At 40.4% G+C, this 23,362-nt stretch overlaps 1 protein-coding gene across 4 annotated transcripts in view; it reads right to left on the reverse strand.

Annotated features, from left to right (window-relative positions):
- Nucleotides 1-23,362, reverse strand: part of ano10a (anoctamin 10a) — a 35,062-nt gene that overhangs the window by 8,029 nt on the left and 3,671 nt on the right. For 2 of the 4 annotated variants that reach the window (XR_014593314.1, XM_083919077.1), the window contains exons 1-14: nucleotides 22,755-22,957; nucleotides 20,283-20,441; nucleotides 20,009-20,206; nucleotides 18,929-19,063; nucleotides 17,548-17,667; nucleotides 17,199-17,383; nucleotides 16,615-16,999; nucleotides 15,524-15,579; nucleotides 15,331-15,405; nucleotides 14,761-14,949; nucleotides 14,456-14,647; nucleotides 13,699-13,827; nucleotides 4,936-5,052; nucleotides 1,112-1,128 (exon numbers count right to left, since the gene is read on the reverse strand). Coding sequence is in view for 3 of the 4 variants with exons in the window: in XM_083919077.1 (XP_083775203.1) it covers nucleotides 1,112-1,128; nucleotides 4,936-5,052; nucleotides 13,699-13,827; nucleotides 14,456-14,647; nucleotides 14,761-14,949; nucleotides 15,331-15,405; nucleotides 15,524-15,579; nucleotides 16,615-16,999; nucleotides 17,199-17,383; nucleotides 17,548-17,667; nucleotides 18,929-19,063; nucleotides 20,009-20,206; nucleotides 20,283-20,421 (1,937 nt within the window). In the remaining variant the exon portion in view is untranslated. Of the gene's footprint in view, nucleotides 1-1,111; nucleotides 1,129-4,935; nucleotides 5,053-13,698; nucleotides 13,828-14,455; nucleotides 14,648-14,760; nucleotides 14,950-15,330; nucleotides 15,406-15,523; nucleotides 15,580-16,614; nucleotides 17,000-17,198; nucleotides 17,384-17,547; nucleotides 17,668-18,928; nucleotides 19,064-20,008; nucleotides 20,207-20,282; nucleotides 20,442-22,754; nucleotides 22,958-23,362 lie in introns of those variants that run through there. The other 2 variants (XM_083919078.1, XM_083919079.1) reach the window with 2 other exon arrangements.

The following is a 23,362-nucleotide window of genomic DNA, read 5'->3' on the forward strand; positions in this document are numbered from 1 at the left end:
AGATTCTGATACCATGTGGCAAAAGGTGATATGGTCAGATGAGATCAAAATGTAACTTTTTGGGCTGAACTCCAGGCTTTATGTTTGGCAGAAACCAAACCCAGCACACCACCCAAAACACACCATCCCTACAGTGCAGCATGGTGGTGGCAGCATTATGTTGTGGGCTTGTTTCTCTTCAGCAGGAACTGGGCAGTTGGTCAGGATTGAAGGGAAAATGGGAGCTGCCAAGCTCCCAAATTTATTGAGAGAAAACCTGCGGCCCTCTTCACCTTTCAGCATGACAACGACCCAAAACACACCTCCATAAAAACAACACAGTGGGTAAAGGACAGGAAGGTGAAGGTCCTAGAGTGACCTAGTCAGAGCCCTGACCTGAATCCTACAGAACATCTGTGGATGGACTTGAAGAGTGCCGTCCATCACCGCTCACCACAGAATCTGACTGAACTCGAACAGTTCTGCAGGAAGAATGGGGAAATATTTCCCAGACTAGGTGCACAAAGCTGGTGGAGACAAATCCAAAAGACTGATGGCAGTAATTAAAGCAAAAGGTGACTCCACAAAGTATTAAATCTGGGGACTCTTTTCCAACCCTGATTTTATGTTTTTTTTTAATTTTTATTAAAAATATTTCACTTCAATATTGTAAGGAAAAATGTGTAAATCACGCTGGAAAAGTATATATTTCATGTATTATTATTTCAGGCTGTAAAACAAAAAAGTGATTATTTCAAAAGGGTATAATAACTTTCTATAGGCTCTGTACCTTCATTTTGTTGGCTTGTGATTCTGAGGCCAAACAGACTGTCGACCAGTGCAAACTGGGTAGATGTGATGAGGTGAAGAATTATGCCATGCTGGCTGTTTAGTTAACTGGTTTTAAATGCTGTCATGTTATGTGAAAACAATGCTGCTGCCAAATATACAAACTCATTAAATCACAGATTCACAAACAAACCACTGGAGTTAGGATATTAGATGAGCGGTAAACAAAAGAAATTACTAATTTAATCCAAGTGCTCAGCATTAAAAACACAAAAGCTTTTAATAATGTCACTCCAGTCTACAAACCTGTATCGTCAAAACTCACATAGGCAGAGCTACTCACCCTCCGTGGAGCTGTCTCTGCAGAACCAAGAGACCACAGAACAACACTGATCAACCCAAACAAAGAAAACAAAAGAATACACCAGGCCGTGGCAAGCATTTCACCATGACTGCAGCCTGTGCAGGACTGGAAATGAACTCAATTGCTGCAGTTTTAACCTTCAGAATAATGTTAACAATGTTAAAGCATGACCTTCAGTGGTAAGGATTGCAGAAAGCACCTAATTTCTGTGTTGTAATCTGCATTTGAAGAACCGGATTATGTAAATTAGGGTTTGGGAGTCAAACCTGTAAAAATGATTATGTACTGTATAGCAGCAGAAAAAAAAAAAATCACGAGAGAGAAATGATGAAACTCATCAGAAAAGCACTCAGCCCCGTCAGTCCACGTCAAACAAATGGCTACGGTGCCGAGCAAGCTAATGCTTTACTGTGGAGCCATATCAATACTATTAACATAGGGCAAAGCATTTGTCTTCAGCAAAGTGCTCTGGGAAAGGCATCAAGAGCCCATTCTTAATGCCAAATGGGAAGATATGGATGAGCATGTTGTAATGGACATATACATCACATCTGCACTGTCTTCCTTGTGTGGGGAGGCTGGTAGAGTGGCAAGGGAGTTATAAGAGCCTCAACAGAGGCACCAAGAGAGTGTGTGTATGTGTGTGTGTGTGTGTGTGTGTGCGTGTGCGTGTCCTAATGCCTGTTTGAGTAAATCACTGTATGATGAATATACACACACTAGGGCTGGACAAATATTCTATAAGCATTAACATCTGTGATATTTATATCTACACTAAATAAACCACTTATGCGGTGGTTAATGGAGTGTACTACAATTTGGCTTTATATGTCACACATGGAAACCCTGGGCCACATACTCTCTAGTCGCTCACAATGGACTACGCTGCTGAGCTTTTAATACAATGCAGACCAGCGCCGGGAGATATACCGGATAAACTGGTGGACCAGTTTTTATTTCCTGCATGATAGAATTTTTTCATATACTCCCATACCAGCCCATACAGTAGCAGAAACAAACACTGTAACTCTTCAATTGGCAGCAAAATATATAATATTGTTTGATGCAAGGAGCTCTACGGCCGGGGCAAGCTGTGAGTGTATTGAGAGGGGACCCCTAGTAACTCAGCACCCTTTTCACTAATACTTATAACTTTTAACACTGCTATTTATAACCTACAACTAACTCTCTTTGAGAAGAGTGTTTAAGTCTATGCTATATTTAGAAGAGCATGTTTTTTTAATATTCTATGTCGTCCTGGCAGTATTGTAAACCTAAAAGAAGTCCCAGTCCTGCAAAAAAACTAAATATCGTGATATACCTTGAAACCACCAAAAGCTTAAAACATACCAAGATACAAATGTTTGGTCACATCTTTTCCGACAGCTTCTCAAGTTCAGAACTTAACTGAATGCCCACACAAGGTCTGCATTAAAGGTGCATAGAGAGATGTGTCATCATTCTTGTTTTACACCAATGAAATACAACTGCAGGACAGTAATGTTGAGCTGTTGATGATTATTTTTGGTGTTATCAACGGTGAAGACCAAAATGCTTCTGGGTGCAATTCGATAGACCTACAAACAATCAGAGCAACAAAGTTAGGGCAGGGCTTGATGTTTCACTCTGAAGCAGGAAAACACCGCCGGCTGGGTAACAAACTTCAGCTAAATAGTACTCTAAAATGTGTTTTAGTTAAGAAATATGGAGTACAGTAACAGAATCTTGATTCATATTTGATCAGTGCTGCGTAATTTAACACTATAATCTGAGTTTTGTGAGCCTGGTAAGTGCTGGATGGAGACTGCTGGTTATGTTGGAAACTATGGCGCTTCTTAAACCTGCCCAACAGGAAATAAACGGCTGAGATTGGCTACCCCAGGATCTGGCCAGCTGGAAATCTGTCTGAATGGGAAAGGGGCCAGACGTTACCTGCCAGATATGAAAAATGAGCTTGGCAGATTCATCTGGTTTCCAAACTATGCTCACTGAAGTTGATAAAACAAAGGCAGCCATTTGAAGTCACGCAGGTGCATTGCTATTTGTTTTCCTTTGTTATCAGTCTATAGAAATCTCAAGAATCTGGCAACAAGCTGTACATTAACAACAAACAGAATTTCAAAGACAAAGACATGTCGTAGCAACAGTAAAAAGTGTCTGTCAGCCTGATAAAGAGCGTCCTTGTGTTTAACATCTCAGTCTGCAGCAAACAAAACTTGGTTAGGGTTGTTAAAACAACAATCATTAGATGCTCTGTATAATACTGGCATATACAGAAAAGCTCTGTCTATAAAGGTCCATTCTTTCTTATTCTGCAAACTCGTATTTAATCAAACATGCCAAGACAAAGATTCAGGTAGAACTCTTAACATAATTTAACCAGATTTTATTACATTTAGCGTGCTGATTTTGCTAATGACCAATCATATTTGCACTGTGGACAGTCGGCACAGCACAAAGCAACATGATGAATTTATCTAACCTATTCAACTCAGCCAGAAAGAATGCCATGGGATTGGAGGCTGGGGTAATTATAGTTTTGAAGTCAAGGTGAGCCAACTCAACTGGCATGAAAATATAAAATATACATATAAAGACCACAGTAACATCATAAACAACTTTTATGAAATCAAACCTTAACCTTGAGGGAAAAGAAATGAGGCCTTATTTCAAATAGCAAATAATATATATTCAATCATCATTTACAAACTGAAATGATCACAAGACGAGATGCGTCAAGATTTGAGTTTCATGGCCGAACAATGTTCTGAAGGAAACCCTGAATTAAGATCATAAGCCTCCTACCTCACAGTTCTTACTCATCCACAGATGAGTGTTATATTTATCTGCTGATGGTTGACTTTAAAGTGTAATTCCATCAAATAAGCCATCGAGTCAGTTTCTTTCGTGTAGCAACTATTAATCCGGGAGACTCACGCACAGCCGGACATGGCTAACACTGATTAGCTTGGGGCATTAAAACAGCTTTTTGTACCACTAATACTGCTCAAAATAACACCAAACCTCTGCAGTAGCATGACTTTACTATAAGAGGAGCTGGTACAGGGGCTAGTGGGTAACTCTTTCAAAACACTCTTAATAAACTCTGGGTTCATCAACCATGTTGTTGGTGCTTCGTTTTATGCATAGGGACCCTTGTCATGCTACTGCAGAGGTTTGGTGTTATTTTGACAGTGTTAGTGGTTAAAAAAGCTTTTTTAATGCCTTCCCCGTAATGCCCTGAGCTAATCAGTGTTAGCCACCTTTGGCTGTTAGCGACTCTCCCTGATTTCTCCTTTAATAGTTCATGCATCAAAAAAACTTTATCATTGGCTTATTAGATGTATGTTAGTGGCGAAAAAGGCCATGGGAGGATTTTGCGCCAGAATTACACTTTAACCTGAATTGATGGAAGAGTGATGAATAGAATAACTGAATAAGTGGTATATTCTTCACAAAACAGTGCAATGTATATTCCAAAAAATATTACACTGTAATTTGTTCCAACAAACACAAAGCTGTTCTGTTAAAATCCAAAAACTACAGTGTTAAAGTGTGTTGCCATGTTATAGAAGACACTGGGACCAGGGCAGTGTACGGATAAACAACACTACAATAGAATAAAGCTCATTTGGGTATAAAAAAGAATGATAATGACATCACAGGTTTTGAGACTTACATGGGGAGTCTGCAATTGTTTAATTGTCCTGTATTTTTTATTTTTTTGTACTGTGAATGTTGTTGAGTGTCTTTATGTTAAAGCTTGCCTTTGTCCAAACCGACTCTATGCTGACAGGTTTTACCTTTTTCTTGAGGGCCTCCAGTGATTCAAACTCAAGGCGGGCCAGATCGATCTGGATGTGTTTGGGGACATCTGGGATGAGGTAGGTCAGGATGAACTTGAAGGCCAGCAGCCCATGCTGAAATCACAGATTCAAATACGTTATATAAATATACTCATACCCATTTTTATCCTTTAAAAAAATGAGTAAGAATGTTTTTTAATGGGATACTGCGCTGTAAAATCAGAGAGCACAAAAGAAGAGAAGAGGAAACGTCAGGGTGAGACGAATGGCTTCTGTACAAATGTCCTTGAAGCAGAAGAAATAAAAGCTGTTTGGTTGAACAAAACAGTCTGTGTTGGCACTGTACTCCATTCAATATGTGGTTAATATCAGTGACTGTGCTGATGTCTGTGGCTTGTAGACTTCAGACACTTGCTTTAAATGATTCCCTGTTGATGCTAAATGTCACAATACACCATCCTATATATTCCATTGCAACCTTGTGTTTCTACACTGGTTTACAGCAAAGTACATGTGCAGTATGAGGGTGCATGTGAAGACTGCTTAACATTCTGTTTGAGCGGTAATCCAGAATACTGCATGCTCATAGATGTCTTGCCTTTTTATACATGTTCCTCTCAGGACACAGCTTCTCTGGTCAGATACAGATGACCTGCACAAGATGTGCTTTTCCCATGAAGATGACAGTACACATTCACTTACAGAGCAGAGCAAACACAGTTCTCAACTGCCACCGTACACACGCATGCACGTACACCTACACACACACTAATACAGACTTAAAAAGCTGTGCAGTAGCACACACACCTGTGCCGGTCCATCTGGAGGACTGCCAACTGCCATCATCAGCTTTGATTCAGCACCTTTTCCCTCATCATAGTAATGGACTCTATGCACGCTACAGTTGACTGAGAGTAGATCGCTTCACAGAAATGGCTTTCTGGCTTATAGGACTAAGTGATTTGGGTAAGACGATTGATTATCAGCTTCTGGTGGTAATATGTTCATATATTATGTACCCCTAACTCTCTTATGATAACATTACACTGCTCACCCATACAGCAGTTAACACTAAGTTCCGCAAAGGATGTTCACCTACATTTTGAAACCCTTCATTGACCTTTAGCCACGATGTGTGTGTGTGTGTGTGTGTGTGTGTGTGTGTGTGTGTGTGTGTGTGTGTGTGTGTGTGTGTGTGTGTGTGTGTGTGTGTGTGTGTGTGTGTGTGTGTGTGTGTGTGTGTGTGTGTGTGTGTGTGTGTGTGTGCGTGTGTGTGTGTGTGGGGGGGGGGCAGGTTTGAGGGAAATTCATGGAACAACTATAGTGCCTCAATTTGCTTCTGAGATGAGCTGTTCAAGAATAAATGGCCATTTTAAGTTGTGGTAATAGATAAAGGTCTGGTCTAAGACATTTTGTCATTCCAGTCAGCGCAGCGGCTCCACTAATTAACAACAGAACAGCAGGACAAGCCCTGATCTTAGTGACTTGTCAGATTGATTGAAAGTGCACAATAAACAGCCAGCTCTTAGTTGATTGCTAATGCTATTCAAGGCTAATTTATATTTCTGAGTGTTCAGCAGTAGAAGGTTAAGCTGACACTGAGGGGACGCTGCGCAGTTAAGACCAGAAGGAGAATGTGACTTCTGAAATGTTGTTCTTTTCAAGGTCTGACAATAAATCCAGTTTCCCCTGACATAATGGATGTGATCCAACTTCAAATGCTCTGTTTGTAAGGGATTGTCAATGCTACACTGATTACACTAAACCTGACTCTACTGATCTCCTTCACCTACATGATCCCCCATGTCTCAATGATGAGTCATCCTCTAGACAAAACATCCCTTCAACCATACTAAATGTTATTTTAGCCATTTTGGTAATGGGAATAATAATCCCCACACTCAGTGAGTGTCCTAATCTGAAGACTACAATCTTAAACCATGAGAGCAGACAGGTATTTGAGAGTAGAGCTGTTAATTAATCAATTAATCACAATTAGTTGTCAACTACCACATTAGACGGCAACTACTTTGATTGCCCAAATTCTCTGATTTCAGCTTCTAAAATGTGTGTGTGTGTATGCATATGTGTGTGTGTGTGTGTGTGTGTGTGTGTGTGTGTGTGCGTGCGTGTGTGTGTGCGTGCGTGCGTGCGTGTGTGCATGCGTGCGTGCGTGTGTGTGTGTGCGTGTGTATATATTTATGCCTCGATGACATTAAACTATATTTTTAAGTTGTGGACAAAACAAGATATTTGAGGACATCATCTACAGACATTTTATAAACCAAACAACTATTCAATTAATCTAGAAAATAGTCGATAGATTAATCCATTATGAAAATAAGTCAGTTGAACCCCTAGTTGAGAGCATGCAGCAAGACTACAAGACAAGACTGCCTTTTTCCACTATTCAGTATTCAGCACTTAATGCTGTTACCATACCCCTTCCCTGTTAATTGAAAAATTTGCATTTCAATCCACCATCAATCAAACCAATGAGGAACTACTGATATTCATGTGTGATATGAAATAAGCAGAATATGATATTCAAACTCTCTGGCATGTGTTAAACTATGGATTTATCATTATTAGTTTTGACTGGGTTCTTTTCTGGATATACAGTAGTGTTGCTTAACATGGAAGTGAAAGGACCTAAAAACCTGCCCTGATATGTTTGAAGAGGGCAGCCAGGAGGACACAGCAGAACAATGTTGACTATTAGACCTGGGCATATACCCCAGACCTCTGTTCTATCTAATAAAAAAAACAAAAACATAATGATGATGAAAATAGCCCAGTATAGTAGACTTTTATGTGGCTGCATTGGCAGCAGCAAAATTCTGACGTGTCTACACTGACAAGTGATGACTTCAAAATCAAACTTAAAGCAGACTGACCTGATACGTTTAAAATCAAACTTAAAGCAGACTGACCTGATAAGTTTAAAATCAAACTTAAAGCAGACTGACCTGATGACTTCAAAATCAAACTTAAAGCAGACTGACCTGATACGTTTAAAATCAAACTTAAAGCAGACTGACCTGATAACTTCAAAATCAAACTTAAAGCAGACTGACCTGATACGTTTAAAATCAAACTTAAAGCAGACTGACCTGATAACTTTAAAATCAAACTTAAAGCAGACTGACCTGATGACTTCAAAATCAAACTTAAAGCAGACTGACCTGATACGTTTAAAATCAAACTTAAAGCAGACTGACCTGATAACTTTAAAATCAAACTTAAAGCAGACTGACCTGATGACTTCAAAATCAAACTTAAAGCAGACTTACTTGATAACTTCAAAATCAAACTTAAAGCAGACTGACTTGATAACTTCAAAATCAAACTTAAAGCAGAATGACTTGCCGGTGTTTCGGTTTAACGAGTGACCCTGTTAACTGGAGACTTTCAGCTGAGTGCCTCTGCAGCTGCAGATGATGAAAAAGGATTATGTTTTTAAGAGTTATTTAAAAACTGTATAAAAATGAGATGCTCTGAGATATGTTTTAGTACATCTGGTGGCGCATCGAGTTAATCTCTCGACTTTCATTTATTTTCCCACAACGGCATGACTAGGATTTTCCAAAGAGTTTTTTTTTTTTTTAAGTGGTGAATAAAATTTTACGCACACGTGTTTACACAAGACGGTTTCAAAGACAAATAGATCAATTTAGAAAATGAATTAGAGATAGATATTTTCAGCAAGAACTAGGTCTATTTCTGTTTACTGTCACAACAAGCAATGAGCAAAACTCCACTGACACATTTCCTCAAAAAAAATATAAAGACTGATCAGGTAGGTAACGTTTTGTTTAACATTGTAATGAAAAACTAAACATAGAGGCATTCAAGAGGAAAGCAACGCATTCTCTTGTTATTAACCAACATCTGCCGTCACTATGGCAACCGCGGACTCTTTCAGCTGAAAGTGGCCAGTTAACGGGTCACGCGTTAAACCCAAACACCGGTCAGGAGAGAAAACGTCCGTCGGAGCAGTGATGTCTTCTAGTCCGCACAGTTTCAGGAGACCTGCAGTGGATTCAACCCGGTCCACTTGACATCAGGTCGTGCATGTCAGTGTTTCTGAGGCTGTTCTCATGTCTCATTCTGCTGCTGCTGTCTGTGCTGACCTTAACACTGCACTCAAAGCCACACTTCTCAATACTGATTATTTTCACCTAAACCATACAGACAGCCATCATATGAATATTTTTTTAAAGAGCACCAAACAAACACTGATGTGATCAATTTAAAGCACTACAAATCTAAATACTATTCATAGGCCTATATGATTTGGCTTCATGAGGCCATGTTACATATCAAAATGCAGACAAAGGTGTAAAAAGTGTTTCCTGGTTTCCTTTAGTTATGGGTCTTTTTGTCCCAAAATGGATTTAATGTTATTGTACATACATTATTAAGACTTTTGCCATATTGAAATAAAATAATGTGCGTATGGGTGGATATTGATAAGATTGTATTGATATCATTGCCGGTATCTGATTCTTTATCCAATCCCTTATTGATTCCTGATCAACTTTCTATGTGGACATTTTTTTTTACCTACTTTGGAAAAATTAGAAGTACTACAGATAGATCATGTTTTGACGGTCTTTCTGGAAACGCATTGATGAAATCGTCTCACAAATACAGCAAACAGAAAATATTTATTACTGTACTGTTATACAGTAAAATATTGAGCCGACTGAATAGACTTAAATAAAATAAATGAATGCCAAGCCAGAATGCGATTATTAGGCTATAATGGCATTGTGAAGGCAGGTATTTGCCAGGTGAACAAAGTGCACTAACTGATGTGATTAGTGCTCATGAGTTTTGCAAAAATGTAATTTAGAATAGGCTTGTTGAGCTTCAAGTTTTCAGAATTGCTAAAAAAGTTTCATTTTTGTGCGTTGAGATTTTGAGTGTAACACCTATACAGTGAGGGCATCCCATTATACAAGGTATGGTTGGAAGATTAAGTTGCCTGGTACACTGAGTTCCAAGTCTACTAAGTGCATTAAAAAGCTCATGCACAGTAAAAGATGCTAGATGAGCGGTGAGTCCAGGTCTGATGGGTTTTTTTTGCCAGTGGGCAAAAGCTAATCTGATTATCTAAATAACAGTGTAATGAGATTACTGTGGTAGGCTGCTGAAAATAACCTTGGAGAAACAGACAAATTGACAAAAGGCACACAAGGGCACCTTTATTACCAAGCGCAGCTACATTAATGATCAAATGTTTCTCACAAAATGATGTGACTCACAAAGCCCCCAAAACGAGGGAGGCATGATCATGACAGTGGTGGTACACTTACATACGGTGGTCAGGTTTAAAATCACAGGGGGCACTGCACCCCATTTGCCCCCTTTATAACCGTCATTGTTTGTGAGCAGACAAACCCGTGACTCTGAAAGAAAGTCTCTGTTTCTGTAGCAGGCGGCCGGTTGCCTGGTTACTGCTCACTGATGTGTGTAAGCCCTATATAGTAATTACTCAGGTATCATAGCACCGCTGTTGGAAAGCCTGCCCCCATACCCAAGATAAGAGGGGCTGACTGATTTGATTTTAACCCTCAACCATCTGAATCTTATTTCTCTCTTTAAAGAATGAAGATGAAAACAGTTTCAAACATAGGGATTGACCTAACAATATCAATTTGATTTGAAATACACATACTTAAAAATGCATGCACACACTGGGCTGTTAATGGCTTTCGATAACAAAAAGTGCCTCTCATGGTACTATATTGTATGTTGTGTCAATGAGCAACATCTGTGTGCTGCTCCCCCTTGGTACACTAAACATTATACAATCCAGCTCTCATTATTCTTGTTGTCCCATCTCTTTAATAGCCTGCTCGCTCTATTCTAGGAAATGTGCTGGATGGTAACAGGAAGGAACGTGCTTGGATGTACAATAAGCTAGTGACTCAGGTTCATCATAAACACACCAGCACTGCTGTTCCCTTCCTCTCTCGATACATCTCCCTCTTTTCTCTCTCTCTTTCACGCCTGTTCTGCCGATCTCTGCCGTCATTTATTTGCTCATTCTTTTTCACTCCTCCCATCTCCACTTTGATCTGAGTCTTCTGTCACAGGCCTGGGGTGTATATACTAGAGGAGCACATTCAAAAGTATGCATGGACAGGTCTAACTGATCCAGCGTGTCATCGTGTGCAGGAATCCATGGCAGGATGGTTTCGCTGACACAAAGGAAAAAAAGGAATAGCCTTACACACGCTGTGAGCTGCCCTCGTTTTTTTTCTGTTCCCTTTCTGTATTCAGGTGAGGGGGCAGAGTATAAGTCGAACAGGGAGCGTCACCCCCGGGGCCCGTGTGCTATAAGAAGTCATATTCAGGAGGCGGGAATGGATGAGAGGTGGCGTGCCCCCCCTTCAGCACAAGGGCACGTCACTTTTCTACCATCTCCTTGGCTGAGCTTTTAATCAAGTCTTCACCATTGCTGCTTATACGGATAGACACCCAACAACAAACGCCAGCATTATTTTACCTTGTTGGACAAACCTATCACTTGTCCTTGCTTATTTTTACCACTTTTCTATTTTCTGTTTTACTGAGTAGTGTTATGTATAACTGAAAATTCATACAGTTATGATCGACTGATGCTAGGTTATTTTTGAGTCAGACCACTGAGAATCTATCACAACTGTAAAAACAGTCCTGTATCTATGGATGGCACAATCAGTCACCCATGCCACATGGTTCACATTTATGATTGTGAGTGTAATCTGACAACAATTGGATGGACTTTGATGAGATCAAAATCTTAATTAGTGCTTTTTAGTGCTAATTAGTTGTTAATCTTGTCATTGTGAGCATCTTAGTATGCTGATGCTAGCGTTTAGTACAAACTAAGCACCACTATGACTAAGCACAGCCACACAGAGCCACTAGCCTGGCTGTTAGTCTTGGTATTGAACTCTTGCAAGTATACACCAACCTTGTGCATGTGTATAAACCTTTAAACCATGGTGCTGTCACATACTGTGTGTCCTTGTGTGCAGCCGTCCAAGCGTAATTGAAAGATTGCTGAGATTGGGTTACTAGCTAAAGAGCACAGGTACACTGCCATCTCCTTCTCCATCTCCTTAATTCACTTGGTTGTTCCTAATTACTAATATACATTGTCACTGCAGTTTCACTCCAACCACACATCTTTAAAGCGTGAATTGCAGAAACAACAGTGACCAGTTGGGGTTCATTGGACAAGTCAGTGCTCTAAAGCTGCAGTAGCCTGACTCAATCTATCTTTCACCAAAGGAAGGTTTAATTAAACATAAAGTTATCCTGACAGTTGCTGAAGAAGAAAAAAACACTCTAAGTGAGTGAACATGTTCTGTGAACAGTGGAGCTTATCATTCAGCGCTGTCTGTGTGTGCAGACCACACATTCAATCAACCAATCAATATGACCCAGTTTCTGCCTCAGCATCAGCAGAGAGGCCACCATACAGTGAGGTACAGTATGACTTTATAGAGTGTTTTACAATAACTAGCTGGTTAGAACAATCATCCTTCAGGAGCTTGTTAAAGCAACACAAACATACAAATGTTTTTTCTATAAATGTCCTAAAGAAACCTTTCCTCACCGCATCATCTTCTTCTATCCACTATAGCCGTGCTATTTCTCTGTTTGCGTTGTTATTTTGAGCTTTTTCTCTGGAGGCATGAGATGTATGTGTGTGTGTGTGTGTGTGTGTGTGTGTGTGTGTGTGTGTGTGTGTGTGTGTGTGTGTGTGTGTGTGTGTGTGTGTGTGTGTGTGTGTGCTGTCTGAATAGAACAGAAAAGGGGAAATGATGCTTACATTGATAGAGGAGGACTCAGGGGAGGTGAATCTGGAGTGGGAATGCTGGCTATAATAATATACACACAAAAGCCCAAACAATGACAGGCTGACAGGAATACACACACTTATGCACATAAACCCCCTCACTTCAGATTCTCTCACCTATTCTCTCTGTTTCTCTCTCTATCATCGAAACCTGTGAGGATCTAGTTTGGACTCTGGCTCCATCTAGTGAACAAAAACCTTCATCAACTCAGATACTGAAGTGTGGTTGAGGAGATCTACAGGCACAGAGCAGCGCGGTACCTCCAATCGAAGGCTGTTTATCCATATGGTGTTACAGGTGCTTTGCTTGATTAGACCACTTGTCAAGGGTCAGTCAGATCTGTCCCCTATTTATTTCAATGATGAGCAGGGTGGTAGAATTACGTTTGAAGACAATTGAGGTACCTAACATTTATTGTTTTCATTGGTACGTTGAGTTTGGTGCGGACTAAACAACTTGGAGCTAATCACCCTAAAGACAGTGGAAATTGTTGCGAATTTCAGGGAGAACGCAGCCCTTCCGCCCTACCGCCCCATCACTCTGTATGCCTCCAGGATCCTGCAGGAAAGATCGTAGTCGGCCCCTCCCACCCCAGACATAAACGGAACCGTCAGGACCAAAACCTCACACCACAAGAACAGTTTCTTCCCATCTGCATCAGGTCTAATGCACCCCTTAACATGTACACTTATCAATGTATTAGATTAACACAGATCCTTTGGATTATTATAGAAGTGGATCAGTATTTACACAACAAACACTGATCAAATAAAATGTATATATATATTGATATTGGGCTCCTATAAAAAACCTTGAAGATTTGCTCTGGACAGTCTCATTCAGTCAGTCCCTTCTCTACACTGGTTGTGCTTTTGTGTAAGAGTGTGTGTATATGAATTACCTCAACAGCCACTGTCCACAGTATGAGCTGTGTCTCTGATTCAGGGAAGTAAGCCTTGGCTTGTGGAGACATGCCTATCAGCGAACAGTTGGTCACAACAGCTATCACGCTCATGGCCTCAAAGGCAAGCTGGACACAGACAGAGAGACAGCAAAGGTCATGGACTCTTTAACTTTTTAAAATAATGTACAGTCTTAGAAATGTTTGAAATACATACAATACAGCACTGAAACATCACTGTCTGATTTAGTAGGCTTAACTAAAACCTTGTAACTGAAAAACAATTAAATTGAAATGATAAGAATCTATCACATATTTCATTCATTATTATTGTATAATTATTTTTGGGAATTATGCATGACTTGTTTTTTTAATTAACATTTAAAAAGAATCTCAAGTACCCCCTGCAGTACTCCAAAGTATGAAATTGTGTTATTAATCAACTGGCAGTGTTCAGATCAGGAACAATATTTTTTTCCCTGGTAAAGTGTAATATTTTCATGGACAGTGTACTCACATAGAAATTGACAGAATGTAACTATGGCAACAAATAGGACGTGTGGTAGTTACTGGTTCAATCATATTTGAGCCTTTTTCTTTGGTCTGTACTTTAAAAACGAACAATATCAGGGCATGTGTTTAGCTTTTCATTTACTAAATAATATCAACTGCCCCCCTTTGTGTCAAGATCTGATAAATCCATCAAAGTAATCTGACATATTAATTTACAAACAAGTTAGCAGTCTGTGTGCCTCACCTGCCAGACGCCTATGTTCGCTGCCGGGTCAGAGAAGGGTCGTTTGAACACGCTACACATCTTGAAGGCATCAGAGTAAACCTCTGTAATGTTGTTCAAGACCACCAGGACCGCTGCCAGAGGGTAGACGCTGGAGAACAGACTGACGTAACCAAACAGCAGGAAAAGCTCCAAGTAGTCATCAAAGGTACCCTTAGAGAGGGAGGCATAGGCAGACATGTTGACCTACTCACACACAAATGAATGGACTTCGTAACTAAATGATGTAAATGCTCTGTGCATAGAAAGACAGCACATGCACCTACCAAGTACGTGCTCATGTCCGCCTCCAGCCGGACCTGCTCGGCCAGAGGAAGCTCTTTGTCCTCCAGGGTTCTTCGCTTCTGGACTTTGCGCATCATCTTCTTGTTGCGTCTCCTCTGGAGCCAATAGGGCAGGAAGGCCTCCATGAACTGATTCAAGATCTGACTGGTGATCAACAATGTGGCCAGACTCTGGATATAGACAACAACAGAGAGGAGAAACAGAAACCAAATGGGGTGAGGGGAGGAAGGACAGAAAGAAGATGACAGGAAAAATATACATGGGTGGAGTGGGATGAATGCAAAGGCAAAGTAAATAAAGAAAAGTGGGGAAATTAAAGAGGGAATAAATGGAGAAAGAAAGAATTAAAAGAAGGCAGTGAGAAGGCAGAATGGTGGTAGAAAGAAACAAAGAAAGGGGAAGGAGGTAGGACACAACACAGAGAGGAAAGGTGGTATGGTGTTAAGAAAAAAAAGGGAACAAAAAAGGAAGAAAGGAAAATAAGAAAAAATAGGGATTAGGGCAAAGGAAAAAGGACGAGCCATTGAAAGATAAAAGGAAGGTCGACCTACCTGTCTGAGCAGCACCATGTCCTGCATGACAAAGGCGATGTAGAACAGCGAGGCGAAACAGTTGAAGAAGTTGAACTGAGGGGGAAAGAGTCAGGACAGCCATGATAAGAGGAGTGTGGAGTAGAAAAGCTGCACTCTGATCACTGAAGGATGAAATTGTTACAGAAGACATAAAAACGGGATTAATACTCACTACTAATACTTTGAGGACCAAGTGATTCTGATGAGAAGACTCTAGCCTGTGGTTTTCTAAGCACACATATGGGAAAAAATGCCAGTGACTCAAATGAAATGCAGAAATCATCAGCTCTTCTCTCACTCATCCATTTCCCACGGGCAATCTTCATTTTAGTTGATGTTACCAGCCACCCAGAAGCAACAGGAAAATATGGAAACATTCCCTGAAGTTTGTGAATGTGTTACAATAATGTTGATGTGTCTAATCAATCCGAAACACGAGGATTATTTCCTGCTTGTTCAAGTATTGCACTTCCATAAAGTTGGGGAATAGATTACATAGAGATTAATCAATGCAGTTGATTTTTAGTCACTAGTATGGATCAGAAACCTCTGCTCTAGAAATGGTGGAGCCTACATTTTCTATAATGCAACGCAATATTGTTGTTCATTTCCCTGTCTCATAAGCGTACATGTCTCCAGACCAACAGGCTGTCTGTTTGAAATATGCAGTCTCCAGGCTCTAGCGCAGATACCCTGGGGATAGTTTTCTCAGGATGAGCAGTTCTCCCTGTGACTTTGACCCCCCCCTAACAGGTACAAACAAACGAAACTACCAAGAGAGAAAATATATAATCAAGCACAATCTGTGCATGCTCATCGGCGGTGCAATTGCCCCTCAGAGTCATAGATGCTTTTCAAATGAGGTCGGTTGATAGAGATACATATTTTGACTTGATCGCAACTAAGATTGAGTCCCATTTTTCTTAAAGGCAGGGGTAAAAAAGCTTATTATTATTATTATTATTATTATTATTAAAATACCATAAAAATGGCAATCACAGTAATAATAATAATTCAAATATCACAATAGTCACAAGTTCACATTTCTTGTTTCGTCTGACCACCAGTCCAAAGTCAAGGCAAAGAAGGCAGAATAAGGATTATTAATTATCAAAATTGAAGTTGAATGACTTTGTGCTGAATAATGGACTATTTGTTTCAGCACTACTGTAATTTGCGTTGTTTCTACTAAGAGTCTTCCTAACACAAACTAGCTTTAATGCATGCATGGGCACTGTACATAAAATAATCACTACTACTCACCCCAGTCAGTAAGGAACTCAGCAGCATATCTGTAGATGAGGTTCATAATCTCTATGACTACAGCGTAGATAATACTGGGGATGAACAACAGTATTCCTGTCCAGAATGTGGGGTCCGCATCGTGGACTGACAGCGCCCAGCCTTCCATTAGAAAGTAGATCATCATGACGTAGAGAGACAGGTAGAGGCAGAGTAGCACGAAGGGCACGGACACAAGGTAGATCCGCAGCTGCCTCTTGGTGTTCGGGTAGAGAGGCTCCTCGCGACCCGTCACAGGGTTGAACCCAAGAACGCCGTGGAAACCAGGTCGAGGTTCTTCAAAGGCTTTTTTCCGGCTAAGTGTGCCCCAGTGGTAGGCTAGTGAGGCACTGCAACGCTTCCATAACTGGTGGAGGAAAGTTTAGGCTCAGTCATTATTCAGCTTTCACTAGATTGTTATTGATTCAAGCTACAATGTGTAATACTCTTTGCATTCATCCGGCTGCATTATCTTAGTTTTGGGTATTTCTTTAATAGTCCTTTAGATTGTTACTCCACATTAGGTGACCAAGTGACTTATAAGTAGATACAATCACTGTCCATACCTCAAGGATAACAGTGCACCAGACCAAGTTGAAAACAGCGAAAACAACATATTTGTCGTAGCCCTCCCAGTCAAACAGATAGTAAGGCACTCCGATGAGAGCCATGGGCACCAAGGCAAATGTAAAGAACTCCAGGAAGCCAAAGTAGAGGGCCTGACCCTCACCATAGTAGTGTCTGATATCATCTGTGGGAGAGAGAATGGACAAGAAACATTCATCAGAACATATAGAGTAATCTCTGAACAGTTCCCCCTGTACATCAATTGCAGTAGTGTGGATTGTGTGTGTGCTTATCTCAAGGTTTTTACACGAAAGACAATGAGAGATAAATAGTACTTCTTCTACTTACCAAGAGGCTGAAAGGACAACTTCACCTTTTTGTACCAAGAAAAAGACAGCCTCTTAAGTTCCTCCTTTTCATGGAGAGGAAAAACTTGGATGAGGATCCCCTTGGACAGCAGTCTGCGAACTGAGATGTAAATTTTAAAAATACAGCTGAAATGTGCTCCTGTGTTGTCATTTCATTCACTCCGAGAGTGCCAGCAACCCGCATCATACATACCATTCTTATCAAAATGATGTGTATACAGTAGGTTCTTGGGTGAAGCTTTTTTTGCTCTCAGTTTGAATCATTCAGAAGATGTTTCACTTACTTTTGAGTGACATAAAAACATTTTTTATCCCTGACTTTTGTTTGTCTGGACTCACTTTTCCAACCAAATAACCACACAGCTTCATTTTCTAAAACAAGAAGAGGCAAACAATAGCTGTGAGCCAGCCTATTGTATAGAGTGCACTGTCTATAGCAATCATTTCTATTGTCTAAAACACAGTGGCTAAATATAAGTACATGAAAGCTCTATCATTTCATCTGCCATTTCTTGAGTGCATCATTTGTCGAAAAAGATTACATTCTGCTTTAACACGATTTCTCAAATAAAGGCGCTGAATAGGGGCACCCTATCTCCACCGCAAGTTCATTACGTCCTTATCTCACTTTGGGAGTATTTTACTGCATTTGCATATTTATTGTTTCCATACTGCAGCCACAGAGAGAGTGAGGTACAGAGGCAGTAGTGGGGAGACAAGCGGTGTTCAGTATGCAGAGGCAGAGTAGTGCTGCCTTCTTTTCATGCAACCTGAACAATTCACTCATACGAAGAAACTATTGTTTATTTATTGGTTACCAATTGTATAATGTATACAATAATTATCACAGCTCTTAATAATTGGTCCACTTGACAATCAGTCAGCAACATTTGGTTCGGTCTCAGACACTTAGGTTATTCATTTAGAGCAGCATTTAACCATTATCTTTTTATTCTCAATAAACAGCAGAATCATTTTCCCAATTAACAATTTAGCCTTTAGACAGGAAAACTGAGTCCAAGGTGACGTCTTTAAATGATTTGTTTTATCTGGCACACAGTCAATATGTAAATATACTTTTTTTTTAAAGCAGCAAATCCTCACAGTTAATAAGCTGGAATTGTAGAATGTTTGGCCTTTTTGCTCAATAAATGAATAAGTTGAAAATAACTTTCTGTCAGTGGACTAATCGACTCGTGATAAGGCAATTAGGATGAAATCTCCTATCATGGTTATAGCTAACATTATGTATCATATAGATATACTAACATATCTGGAAAAGCAATTAAGAAATTGTTTCTGGATGGAAATGTCTGCGTTTGTCTAACCCAGACACAAATACCTGGTGGATAGATACTCACTGATAGATTTCCCAGGGTACAGCTTGGCCTCCGTGTGTCCAGGGACATGAGTCTCATCTTTGGCCCGCAATGTGTCCAGCTCGTGTTTAATGATGTACTGACACTCAGCCATACTGAGGAAGGAGTCTCCATCCCCTGAGACAGAGCAGAGGAGGCAGTTCTGAGCACAACACTGACATTTTGTCACAAGTTGATATAGCAAACATGTTACTAGACAGTTGCTTATTTCCACATTCAGCAGTTACAGAGCAACACTCTTTTAGCTCTGTTTTTCCTCTATACTAACTCCTGAGGGAAATATCTGTCTCTGGCTGCTAAAAGCTCGACTATGTTCACCAGCTAGTCTGTAACTGTGTCTGTCGGCTGTTAACTGCTGAACAAACATCATACAGACACTTCCCTCACTATATTCACAAGAAAAAATAGTGAGAGAAATGTCTTTATTTCGGGTTGCAGGAAAAAAATGTAATGAATAATTTCTGACTATGTATTAGTCAGAAATATGCAATACACTTGAGATGTGGACATCTCTGACTACATACAGACGCATTTTTACTGAGTTTATTTATAGAGAGTATTCACACAGCCTTCAAAGGACCTTAACCAAAAAATGCCAGACACTCAAAGCCTCCATTATCACATCTGGAGATTGTTTAATTAACCATTAAAATATTGTTAGTTTACACAAGTGATTGTGTAGATAAATACACATATTATGTTGAACATCAAGCATTTTTCAAGGAGTATACTTGAAGTCGAGCATATTCCTAACCTTGAAATCATAGCATTGAACATAAATGACCGTGTATGACTGCACAGGCATCAGCTGATTTCACTACAAAGATGCGAGTGGCGGCTGGTTTAAAACACAACATGGCAGTCCTGATGTCTGATAAGCCTTCTAAGTATTAGGAGGAAACTATCTTAAAGATTATAGAGCTATTTTTTCAAGATAACTAAATAAATAACTCCTCATCACGATAAACACGATAAATCACGGCTTCCTTAATTACAGCTGCTCTCCAGCAGAAACATTTACAAAGAACAACTTCTGTCATGCAGCCGGCTCCTGGATTCTACCTTGAAAGCCTTTGAAGTTGTGTTTGTTGGCGCAGGTGAAGCCTCTCATAGATCCATCATTGAACTCCTTGAAGAGGCCCACATCCTCAGCACCAGAGAGCAGCCTCTGCCATGTAGCCCCCACCAGGAAGATGTTGGGGTTTTCTTTCTCCTGAGCCTCGACTCCAGGGCTCAGCTGCTCCACCAGCAGCTCGGCACCTGGACGGAATGACAGGGGTTCATAACGCTGAATGTAGAGGAAACTGAGGAAACAAATGAACTCTCACTTCCATACCTCCATTCTGTTGTTGGTCTCTTATCCTGCTCAGTAACCACGTGATGGCTTCCTCCTTGGTGTCTGAGGCCAGCTCCACCACGACCAGAGGAGTGAACTTGGAGCCACTGCTGTCCCCTGACAGCCCAGGCTTCAACATCTTCCCCTCTTCCAGGGCGCCTACATGAGAAATGAGCCAGACTAAATGCCCTGTGTTGCTCCTCCAAGAAAAAGAGAGACCTTTATACTTTAATAAAACCTATAATCTTAACCTAAAAATCATACTGGTTAAATTCTAAAAGTTGGAACTGACAGAAGAGATATCCACGCCCAAGGAGATTAGTGGAAACTTGCAATGTTCAGGTCTGCAAACGTTCTGAAACCTTCCAGTTCTAGTAATGATCAGTTAATTGCCACCCGAATCATGGATCTTTAGTGAGCATTCACTCAAGTCAGTTGAGTCCTCCCAAATTTCCCGCTATTAAATGAGAAATTGCATCAAACACAAACATCTTAAAAATGTTTATAACCAACCACAACATACTGTAGAACTCTATATAGACTGCCAGATGTTACATAACCTGCAGCAACGACTTCATTTGTAAAATTAAACATAAACTGGGGAACAGTGAGCCATAGTCATGGCTCATGGATCAGGACACAGTCGGGTACATCAGTGAATAATGAGAGACGGTGAGTCAGCTGATAGACTGACAGACAGTTTGTGTCGCAGCTCACAAGAGCCTGCAGCACCCAGAGAAATTACCCCCACTTCCTTAAGTTATTAGCCCACCACTCATGTAACTCATGCACTCGCTTAAGTGAATAGCTGCATTAACTGTAGATCCCATTGTAGAAACTAGTTTCATTGGCGATCGGGTAAATTTGACTCAAGTGAATCACACAACCCAGATCATATTAGTGAGTGACTTAGAATAACCTGAATCCTTGTCCTGCTTTGTTCTCGATTACGGCCCTTCCTCTCCTTATTCTTTGTATAGAGCTTTTCAAAAATGTAAACATTCTAAATGTGTCCAAGTTTGATTCCTGTTGCAGTGAATGTGAACGACATCAGCTGATAGGAAGTTAAAAAGGACCGAGGCTGTTGCCTAGCAATAGAATTCCATTCAAAAGGTCTATGGTTTGCTATTGTCTCTTGCACGTTCGTTGCGCCTCTGTCCATTACTGCCTTTTGAAGCAGATCACAGTTTTCAAGTGACTTGACCTGCAGACTTTGCTACGAGTTAATTGGCTGTTGAAACAGATGCCTTACGTTCTAAAACCAACTGCTGGAGACGTGTCAAGCTGAGTCTCAGACGACAACATCAGCCAGTTTGAGTGCAGACGAGACGGGCTGGTTCAAACCCCTGCAACGTTTCCCTGCAATGTTCTATAAAGGTTTTGTCTCGTTGCAAATATTTGGTCCAAACTGAGTAAGTTAGTGCAGCGTTTCTCTGACGCTTCCAGAACCTGAGCAAAGATTAAAGTCGGGTAACGCAGTGGAGCGCTGGTCATCCTGCATTAAATTCTAAAAATATTAATTGTTGTTAGATCATTTAAAACCTGACAAACAAAATCTTAAGGCTGGGTGATGATTCAATAAGATAATGTATTGTCTTTCAATGGAATATGGAATATGTCATGATGAAATAATATATTGAGATATAGTGAAGTAGTAAAGTTATGTTTTCTAAATTGATAATAAGCACATTAACTCAAATTTCTCAGAAAACCTGATAAAAATGCATATTTTGGGGGAAGATCATTTGAAGATTGAAATTTTGTGTTTTCATCACACCATGTAATGTGTTTAATTCTTCTAAATTTTCACTTGAACCATTTATGTTAATTTTGTTCTTAAGTTCTTAAGAAGTATTAATTTCCCAGTACACAACAAATATACTTTGGTTATTTCATATTTATTTATGAAATGTTATATTGAGATATATGTCATTATCAAGATATGAAATTACCAGTATGGAGATGGAAGATTTTGGACATATTGCGCAAAGGTCCGCCCACATTTCCATCTTTAAAACAACATAGGGGTTTCTACATATTTTGGGACGTGGGGGCGCTATTCATCTATCTTTCATAAAAAGCCCACCTAAAGAGAAGCTAAACAGACATTTGCCCACAACAAGGAAGGATGAGTCATCAGCGTAAAGTCAAAGTGTATACTCTGGAAATGTCACAACCTAGGTATGCACAGTGCACTCCCAGCTATCGAGTAGTGCAACCGTGATCTACTGTACGGGGCGAATGGATGTTTTCCACAGCCATACATTATGAAGGAGGTGGCCTGGAGAACAGATGGCAGATACAGTCTACTGACAGAAACAGCTGACAGAAAGGGAGGGGCTGGTGTAGGAGCTACGCGTGGCAGAAACACGACTTTAGTAGGAAAGTAGTGCCGGAAAAGCGGCGTCTGCGAAAGTCCGCAGGGGCGATGACACCGTAACCGACTACTTCACAGTTAAACTCAGTACTCACCCGGATCTGTGTCTGTGAAGGAAGCGGCTCTGTTCCTGCCTCAGGGCTGATCTGTGAACAGTCAGATTAGATTAGAGATGACACGTGTGTGTGTGTGTGTGTGTGTGTGTGTGTGTGTGTGTGTGTGTGTGTGTGTGTGTGTGTGTGTGTGTGTGTGTGTGTGTGTGTGTGTGTGTGTGTGTGTGTGTGTGTGTATGCGTGTAGTTAGGAGTCTGAAGGCTGCTGTGGGTTACGTTCCACGTCACAAGCGGCGCAGCGAGCTTCAGCTGCCACGCCCACCAACTTTAATTTGGGTGTAAAAGTAGAAATGAATCGCTGCTTTACAACAATTTTACTAGAGAAAATCTTGGTTTGTCTCAACATAGTGTGACAGAAAAAAAGAATCTGATAAAAACAGATGAATCAATTGTGACAGGTAGGAGTGACCGATTTAAGCCTACAAAAGGTGACGGTTAGGGTTGGGCATGAAAACTTGCTTGACAGTGTTGTGTGTAACCCCCAGTGGAAAATTTTTAAATAGCAATTCAATTTACTTTTATTTGCAGTTCATGTCTTCTCTAATTTATGAATGCAAAGTCATCTCGCGGGCCGGATTGGACCCTTTGGCA

The sequence above is a fragment of the Echiichthys vipera genome, assembly GCF_963691815.1.
Source record: "Echiichthys vipera genome assembly, chromosome: 8".
NCBI classification, from domain to species: domain Eukaryota; kingdom Metazoa; phylum Chordata; class Actinopteri; order Perciformes; family Trachinidae; genus Echiichthys; species Echiichthys vipera.